This window comes from Zootoca vivipara, chromosome 13, assembly GCF_963506605.1.
Source record: "Zootoca vivipara chromosome 13, rZooViv1.1, whole genome shotgun sequence".
Taxonomy (NCBI): domain Eukaryota; kingdom Metazoa; phylum Chordata; class Lepidosauria; order Squamata; family Lacertidae; genus Zootoca; species Zootoca vivipara.
Genome location: NC_083288.1, coordinates 29037002 through 29047123, shown reverse-complemented (window position 1 = coordinate 29047123; position 10122 = coordinate 29037002). Strand labels below are relative to the sequence as shown.

Genomic DNA, 10122 nt, shown 5'->3' with positions numbered 1-10122 from the left:
TTAGTTTTCTGTTTGAAAACATTTTGATAACGTGGCTGAGTTATGTAAAGCTATTTTTAAGGTCTTCCTCACTTCCCTGTTTCTAAGGCTGTAGATGATTGGATTGAGAAATGGAGCCACGACTGTGTAGAGGATGGACACCAGCTTGTTGAGATCAAAGGTTCCAATGGCCTTGGGTCGTGCATACATGAATATGGTGGTGGCATAGAACATAGAAACAACTGCCAGGTGTGAGACACAGGTGGAAAAAGCTTTCCGCTTCCCTTTGACAGAGGGGATTTTTGCAACTGTGCAAAAGATGCATACGTAAGATGTTCCAGTGACTGCCAGTGAAGTCATGAGGACTGCTAAAGCTGCCACAAAATCCAGCATCTCAATGGATGAAGTGTCGGTGCATGACAACCTCAGCAAAGGCGAGAGGTCACAGAAAAAGTGCCTGATTGTATTTTTCCTGCAAAACTGCAAGTTGGAGATCATCAACACTGAGGGAAAGGAAGCCAGGAAACCGCCTAGCCAGGAAACCAGACTCAAGACAGTGGATGCTCTGTAATTCATGAGTGTTGCATAATGTAATGGGTAGCAAATGGCCAAATACCTGTCATAGGCCATAGTTGCCAAGAGAAAGCATTCAGAAGAAGCCAAAGATAAGAAAAAATACAGCTGAGTGATGCAACCCTCCAAAGTGATTGTCTTCTCACCCAACAACAGATTTGATAACAATTTGGGCATTGTTACTGAGACATAGAATATTTCTAAAAGAGAGAGATTTCCTAGGAAGAAGTACATGGGAGTATGAAGGTGGTTGTTCAATGAAATGGTCACAATGAGGAGGACGTTTTCCAAAAGAGTTAGAAGGTAGAGGGTGCTGAACAATGCAAATAAATATAACTGGTGCTGTGGTAGTTCAGGAAAACCCATAATTATGAATTGTACATGTGAGGTTTGGTTCCACATTCTTCTGTAAGTTAATAGCTTCTTTCACTGTTAATAAAAAACAGAGCATAATTCTTCTTCTTTTAAGTCAATGAAACTGATTAATGCAAAGTGACATCAGCCATATCAATAAATCCACTTATACTATTAATTATAATCTGAAAAAAACAATCTGGAAATTCTGAAATCAGTCATGTTGAGAAGTAGATCAGCAGCTAATAAAATAGTCACAAGATTGTTACTCATGTGATTATTAACAATTTCAATTACCCTTTAAAATGTGTGCAGAGATTTATTCAGCCTTTGCTATTGTTCTTTAATACAGGAACGCACCTGTTACTCATTTTTCACATTTTACTTGTATTTACAAGTGGCTTGTAATTATGATTGTGTGCTGAAGGTCCATTCCGTGGTCTGAGATTAAAATTTCTTTCCTCCCCACTGCAGCCCCCATACAGCCAAAAATGTGCTCTGGGAAGTTGGGTGACCTTCAAGATCAGATTTTGGAATGTGCATGAGAAGCTGGAGGAGGGGGGAAGACAAACCTGAATTCCCATTGCAAACACTAATTTCTGGAGCTGGAAAGACAGCATTGGATGCCATACATAGTACAGGACTGTCAAAATACACTTTGGGTTTTATTCTAGTTGAAATGTGATCTGGAGAGTGACATCTGACTTTCAATTTATATATCTTCAATTAATAATAAAAACATTTCAGCTATTCTTTATGGTTTTCAAGATTGAGAGCTAAAGCACAAAATACTCCATTGCTAATCTGGAATACAGTCAAATACCATGAGAAATAGGAATTTCCCAGTTGACCTCTTGGTGATATAGGGTTGAACCTGTATTAATAATCCAGTTTCACTTAAAGGTATGTGATACCTACATGAACTAAGAATGATGACCTCACTGGTGTCACTGACCTATTCAAATGCAGACAGCTAGTAGAGGAGGAGGAAGAAAAAGAAGCTGAAGCTATCAAGTTCTAATGAAACTGGATTTGGAAACAATAACACAGGCATAATCAGGTTGCCAGTTTCTGTAATATCTCTGCATATCCTTATAACACAACATTGATTTTTTAAAAATAAAAATAAAATCATTGGTCTGTTTCAACCAAATTTATGGTCACATCCACACAATACATTTATAGCATTTGCAAACCATTGCCAGATATGACTTCTAGAATACATTGGGAATTGTAATTTGTTAAGGGTGCTGGGAACTGTAGCTCTGTGAGGGGTCCCGCAGCAACTCTCGGCACCTTTAACAAACTACAGCTCCAATTATTATTTGGGGGAAGCCATCACTGTTAAAGTGGCAGGAGAGTGCGTTAAATGTATAGTGTGAATGTGAACTGCCTTCAAATTGAGTTAAAGCACCTTACTAAATCTGGCTGGAACATGTCCTGCTTCAATATATCTAGAACACTGAGACTTAAATCTTGCACACTCTTACCTGAGAGTAAGACCCATTGGATTCAGCAATGCCTACTTTTGAACAGACAGGAATACATTTCACATCTTCTTTTTAACTAGATATTGGATTGGAATTGTTCTGGAGAATGTAGACCTTTCAATGGCCCATTCTCCATTCTTTCTAAAGGCAACTGTATAAAGAAGAAGAAGAAAAATTCCATCCTTGGATGGTTCTAAAGTTCTTATTGAAGCCCTTCTGCATCTATCCTCTTTCAAGAAAATGAGAAGCTCAGATGTGAGTGATGTAATTTTTCAAAGGAGTCAAACAAGAAGCCCTAAATGAGTAGAACCCTGGAGCTTTAAATTCTCATAGCCTAAGAGATTTCCATCTTTTGGCTTTGCTTAGTTACAAATCCCACCTCTGTCCTATTACGTTAATAAGTTTATGGAATGCTGGGGAGATCCACTTAGAATATGGCTAATGATAGCAACAAGGTGTCTTTCTGTCTCCTCAACCTTCTTCCTCCTCTTCCAGCTACCTTTGCCTCTCTATTGAACTGATAAAACACATTTAAAAATATTTGGAAAGGCAGCACAGTGGGATTTAGCTTTCTTTGCTTCTTGTGCTGACTGACCTTGGCTTGGATACAGTACCCTAGTTCTCCAAAATCAACAAAATTTTCAAAAAGCATATAATAGGGAGAAATGTGCATAAAAATGCATAGATTAGTGGAGACAACATGCAAAAATGCATTCTATTATTGGAAATTGCTTGCACAATGGTTTATATAAGGAGAAATGTGCACTAAAGAACCCCACTTGGTAACTGGTTCAAGACACCCAGAGCCTGGCTGAGTGATGGCTTGAATCTAGGTCTCCCCGCTGGGTTCTGTTTCAGTTTGTAGCGAGGTATTTATCTCAACTAAGCCACCATTGTTAAATCACCACAGCAGTATAAGGGTATGTTCTGAAGAATGCATCAACAACATGGCACCCACAGACAACAGGGTGCCCCCCAGTATGGCACCTGTAAGTTGTCTAAATATATATCCTTTCAAAAACCCATAGTATATCAGAGACTATTATCTCTTCCTGCTCAGATCTTGTTGGCACTGGTTCAACATCTCCTGCATTAAACATACCCTCTCAGGCAGTCCCATACTTCATTTGATGTGAGGAATGGATATTCACCCTCCATCCCATTCTGAAGAAAGGGGAGCTGCAAAAAACTTTTCTGCATGAATGACTGCAGCGCTGACTTATATAGATGCCCCCCTCCCCCACAATTGATGGAGGAAGGTGATGGATACATGCCTATACCTATCTCTTTTTCTGCTCTTTTAATTGTGGCATCAATTTCGTGTTATGCCATGAAATCCTGGCAGCCATTTTATGTTTGTGCCATGACCACACAATAGTCCTTTTGTGACTGGTTCCCATAGTACCTCCTCAAAATTCCAGTGTGCCCGCTGGCTCACAAAAGTTGGCAACTCCTGGTCTGAAGGCACAAGAGGGAAGGGGAGAGAACCAAGATACTTCCAGCCTCCTAGTAGGGTAGACACACGTTTGGAAAGCGCTCCCTCTCCTGTCCTCTCCTGCTGGGTGCTGCAGGCTCTGAAAACACCATTACTCAAAAATGCCCTCCACCTGTCAATGTTTGTTTCACCCCCCCCCCCTTGTCTTCCGCTCTGCATAACATATTTATGGGCAGGGTGGAAGATGAAGAGCAAAGCTACTCTTAAAGGGGCCCTGGACAAAATTGCAGCTATGCTAAAACTGCAAGCCCCTTTAAGAGCAGCTTAAATTGGGACTTCTTGTGGCAGTGATAGTTTAATAGTTTCTGTGCCGGTCCCTGCAATTTTGGGCCATTTGGAGAGTATGTGCTATTAGTGGTAAAAATAACCCATGGAGAGATAAGGAAATAGTAGCAGTAACATTAATTCACTAAAAATGTACATGAAGCTTGAAGCGTCCATAAATAATGCATATTAATCCATTCAAATGTTTATTCATACTCTGTTGACCTTCATGTTAAACACAATTAAGGGGAAGCAATGATAAGTTTGTGGCTTTGTTTTAGTTTCTTTCATTTTCTTTTCATTGATCCACAGAAGAACATGGTATGAGCTTGAGATGTTTGCCTTCTTCTGAAAAGCCAATTTACCGTTCCAGTGGCAATGACAGTTGTGGACTGGTACAACCGTGGGGAGTCGGGGGGGGGGCTTCCTGTTCCCACACAACCAACAGACAATGTAATCTCCATCAGTTGCAGGGTCGGGACTCGACCATGAATTGACCAATCATGGGTGAGCTAAGGGGTTGGACTTTTGAGGTGGACCTGGGTGAAATCTGACCCTGCCTCAGATCAGCCTCCATTTTATTTGAACTGGTTGTGCTTGCACTCAGAAGTGTAGTAGGCTTTATTACTTCTTCCTATGCTCCGACCACAACAATCTCAGACTCACTGCATCTGGGGCCATAATGCACATACTTGGGGGGTCTTCTACACCTGTTGAAATCAGAGAATGTAGCATTAAATAGGGAGAAAGAACAATCCTGTATTGAGAACAATTTCTGAAACTATGAGAATATGTTTCCTCAAATATATGGAGCTGGGTCAAAGTGATGCTTTAATCGCTTTGAAATAAAATTCACTCAATGATATGAATTTGAGAGATTTAAATACCTGTTTAATACGTCCTTCTTTAGCAAATGGATGAGGATGATAAAGAATGGTGATGATAGAGAGCAGAGATAAGAGAGAAGGACACTGTAACAATTCATAAGCCCTAGTACAGATGCACAGATGATTTTATGCACTGCCAGGAAATGCCCCATGAAAATGACATATACTACTGTATACAGAACATCAGCCTCTGTGTTTTCTGATGATTTGTAACATAGTTGTGAATCTGAATGTGGCCCTGAAAGCTTCTTGCACCTCAGTATTTCTGAGTGTATAAATGAAAGGATTTAACAAAGGGGTTACAATAGTATTCAGGAGAGTGACTGTTTTGGTCAATTCCAGTGACTGATGCTTGGCAGGTGTGATATGTAGGAAAATGGTGGAACCATACCATATTATCACCACTGTGAGATGGGAGGAACAGGTGGAAAAGGTTCGTTGACGGCCTTCAGCAGATGCAATCTTTAATATCGTGGTGATGATATAAACATAGGATATTAAAGTTATTGCACATGAGCCCGTGATGACAATACCCGCAAGTATGAACCATGCAATTTCTAATGTGTACGTGTCAGTACAGGAAAGGACTATCCAAGGAACAATGTCACAAAAGAAATGGTTGATAACATTGGAGTCACAGAAAGACAACTGGGTAATAAGGAAGGCTGGTACCGAAATGGCCGCAAAGCCACATATCCAAGATCCCAATGCCATTTGCACAGACATCATTTTGGACATGATGGTGTGGTAGTGCAATGGGTGGCATATGGCCAAATAGCGGTCGTAAGCCATGGCAGCAAGCAGGAAGTATTCTGTACATCCCAAGGAGAAAACAATGTACATTTGTGTGATGCACCCTGTGAAGGTGATGGTTTGGTGGCTCTTGGACACAAGGATTGCTAAAGTCTTGGGAATACAGGCTGATGTGTACCATATCTCCAGGAAGGAAAGATTGCAGAGGAAGAAGTACATGGGTGTATGGAGTCGTCGCCTGGCTTGCACTAAAGCTATGATGGCCACGTTTCCAGCGATTGTCAGGATGTACATGAAGAAAAAGAGGATGAAAAGGAAGATTTGCAGTTCATAAGATCCAGAGAAACCCAGAAGGATGAATTCCTTCACAGTGGAGTCATTTCCTTCTCTCATCAGGTGTTTTTCTGCCAAAACAACATTCATGAAAACTTAGTGATTGGAAATGGTGGCTCTTATACTCTCGCTTATATGAAGAAATAATAATAATGCTCTCCATAGAATAACTATTAACAATTAAAAATATAAGCCAAAAGTTCATTGTACAAGGATGTTAGTAATATAGCGCTTAGTTCAAAATGTTTTCTTCCTCAAATGAAATATCACTACTTCTCTTACGATATCAATATGTCTTACTGTAATGATTTCTGTTCATATATCAGTTTATATTCTGCTGTCCATTTTTACACCTATATTTTCTATACACTTTTGTTACAGGTCTTCAGCCTAGAATTAGCGGGTGTCTAGAATACATGCTGCGTCTTCTTCCAGAAGGGCAGAAAGATGGTTTGATTTCTGTTTGCAAAATTACTCTCTTTTACTCTGAATCTTTGGCATATTAATATCATTAAAATAAATAAATACATTAGAAAGACCAAACAACACAAAAATAAATTGTCACAGGAACATGATTTACACTAATGAAAATAATATATGTTCCCCTGAAATTTACTATTCCTGCAACTGATTAATAAAATTCTATTTCCATTAAATTTATCAGAGATTTTTCTTTGCTTCATATTCTTACAATGGCACACTGTAGTAATGAGGGCTATATTTGTAATGTTTTTCATAAATGTTTTCCTGGTGTTAGGATGGTGACAATGATGGCTTTAATAGGATTTTATAAATGGCTTTAAGCTTGTGTTATTTTGCTGTCTAACAAGGGGCAAGAGAATTCCGCCCAGTCCTGACCACTATGCACCCAAAAGGGAAGGTGGCAGTGCCGGGTCTTGTGGAAAACTGTTTGTGGGGGGTCATTTCTCTCTGCTGTGATCTTGTGTGGTCCCATGGAAAAGGGATCACATATTATAGAAAAAAATATACAGTTGTCCCAATTGTTCAGAGCCCGTACATGCGAGTGGGTACTTATTTTTGTGTTTGATTTCCAATTAACAAGAGTAGTTAATTGGAAAGCCCATGAAGAAATTTGAAAGAAGGTAATTCTTGGGAAAATCCCTATTACCACATCTATACACATTAACCATTCCGTTTACAGCTACAACTTATTTCCCTTCTTCTGAACACTCTAAACTTCTGTCATTGAAATAGTAGAGTTTAGTTCCATTAATTCGGGCTGGATTGTGCCCTAAGCGATTTAAAATAGGGACAATTGACTTACCTTTCTATTGTTCTGATTAAGCTGATGAAGACCTCAAAACCCTGTGCCACAATTAAAGAAAAAACTGCATTCATTGGAGATAAAAAAAAGTTTTTATTGTTATCTGTGAGTTTTCTTGCATTTAAATAATAAGCATTCTCACTTGAAAATTTATGGTGCTTGGCTAATCCATTGCAACACATTCTTTTAGTTTCTGATCCCATGTGTTTCAACCTTTATGCATCTTTGTTGGGAATTCTCTCCTGACTGCAGTCAATAAATTTATACACTTTGAGTAAATACAATGGGTGCTGCTTGATTTATTATTAAGTCCCAGGAGTAATGTCTGTGTATTTATTTACTTATTTTAATGTGCCAGGTGTATTGGATCAGAGAGAATGGGTTTTTCTCCCTAGGGTAGAGGAAGAAACGCAGTCACAAACTTTATTTATGTATAGCATCTTCAACTGGAAAAAAATCCCTGAGCAACTAACAGTGACAAAACTCTGTTTCAATATCTCTCTGTTAAAAGCAACAAGAAAAACACAGTATATACAAGTGTGAACATGTATATACAAGTGTGTATATTACAAGTAGATATCAAGTGTGAACATGATGGTGGTGCATGCTCTGGCTATCTCCCACTTGGACTACTGCAATGCGCTCTCCGTGGGGCTACCTTTGAAGGTGACCTGGAAACTACAACTTATCCAGAATGCGGCAGCTAGACTGGTAACTGGGAGCGGCCACCGAGACCACATAACACCGGTCTTGAAATATCTACATTGGCTCCCAGTACGTTTCCGAGCACAGTTCAAAGTGTTGGTGCTGACCTTTAAAGCCCTAAATGGCCTCGGTCCAGTATACCTGAAGGAGCGTCTCCACCCCCATCGTTCTGCCCGGACATTGAGGTCCAGCACCAAGGGCCTTCTGGCGGTTCCCTCGTTGTGAGAAGCCAAGTTGCAGGGAACCAGGAAGAGGGCCTTCTCGGTGGTGGCGCCTGCCCTGTGGAACGCCCTCCCATCAGATGTCAAAGAGAAAAACAGCTACCAGATTTTTAGAAGACATCTGAAGGCAGCCCTGTTTAGGGAGGCTTTTAATGTTTAATAGATTATTTTATTTCATTTTTCTGTTGGAAGCCGCCCAGAGTGGCTGGGGAAACCCAGCCAGATGGGCGGGGTATAAATAATAAATTATTATTATTATTATTATTATTATTATTATTATTATTATTATTATTATTATAGAACATGTTGTGTGCATCTGGAACATCACTGGAGTCAATCATTATTCATGATATATCTGAAGGAAAAAAGAAATTATAGTCAAGCAAATAATTTTAGAGGGGGTTTTTTTTTGCAGGGAGGGGGAGGTCAGTTTAAGGTAGGGGTGGCTAACTCAAAGCTCATGCCCTGATGTGGCCCACCAAGCCATAGGAACTGACCTGCTCATCCCTGCTGCTTTATCTATTGTTCTTCTTGAGTGATCAAGATCTCTTTTTGTAGATAAGAGATCTCTAAGCAGCAGGCAGAACCCAGTATCTCCTGAATGGAATATACACTTTTATTTTGCTGCCCTTTAAATCTCTCAATTGCAGTCAGAGCAGAAATGGTTCACTGGGTGACTTTCTAAAATCATCATCATCATGACAAGGTGATAATGAAATGTGGAGAAGATTGGAAACAATGAGAAACTGAGAGGTACCAAAATGGAAAGAAACCAACTTTGTTTCCACTTAAGGTAAAGGTAAAGGGACCCCTGACCATTAGGTCCAGCCGTGACCGACTCTGGGGTTGCGGCACTCATCTCGCGTTATTGGCCAAGGGAGCCGGCGTACAGCTTCCAGGTCATGTGGCCAGCATGACAAAGCCTCTTCTGGCGAACCAGAGCAGTGCACAGAAACGCTGTTTACCTTCCCTATTTATCTACTTGCACTTTGACGTGCTTTCGAACTGCTAGGTTGGCAGGAGCTGGGACCGAGCAACCGGAGCTCACCCTGTCACAGGGATTCGAACCACTGACCTTCTGATCAGCAAGCCCTAGGCTCTGTGGTTTAACCCACAGCACCACCCGCGTCCCTTGTTTCCACTTAGTTCTCCCCAAAACCCAAATAGATAAAAAGTGTGAAAGACATGTTGGATTACGGCAACCATTTCCACCCCCAGTGTGCCTGCAAATAGCATAAGTGCATGAGTGATTTAGTTGTTCTGCCCCAGAGGTTTTGCTATCATTTTTGAGATAATTTTAATGTTTAATTAATAGGAGGAAACAAGCTTGCCATGCAAACTTATGCATAGTTGCTGAGGAGAGGCAGAGCAATCTACATCCCTAATCCACCAAGCTGGAAGCTTTTTTGAGGTCGCTTCCCAGACCTGTCTGGCTCTGCCAGTAAGGATCACACCAGTTTACTCACTCAAACAATTGGCTGGTGGAAGAAGTGATATCTCTAGCAGAAGTCTTAGACAGTGGGAAACCACCAAAGAGGGCACAGGAGAGTGTGACCTAGGGTCTGCTGGATCCCAAATCAGCTCCAAATCCATATTTCCCCCTACTCCTTTCCATGTCTGGTTCCGTGCCCAGTAAGCATGGGACACCTTTGCCCAGCGGTGCTGTGGCCCATAGATTGCAGCAAAATACTGGGTAAGGTTCTGCCCAATATCTTCTCTGTGTGATGGGCTCATGGGGAAAAGCCGTCCCGTGAGCCCTTGCTGAAGAAGGGAGGAAAAAGCC

General features: G+C 40.7%; 2 protein-coding genes across 2 annotated transcripts; both read right to left on the bottom strand.

The window, feature by feature from the left end:
* On the bottom strand, positions 1-954 carry LOC118094722 (olfactory receptor 6A2-like). Its single transcript, XM_035135331.2, has one exon. It carries the CDS (start codon positions 952-954, stop codon positions 1-3), a length of 954 nt encoding a protein of 317 aa, XP_034991222.2.
* Positions 955-5225: 4271 nt separating this feature from the next.
* Positions 5226-6188, bottom strand: LOC118094721 (olfactory receptor 6F1-like). The gene has a single exon (XM_035135328.2). It carries the CDS (start codon positions 6186-6188, stop codon positions 5226-5228), a length of 963 nt encoding a protein of 320 aa, XP_034991219.2.
* Between the last annotated feature and the right edge of the window lie 3934 nt (positions 6189-10122).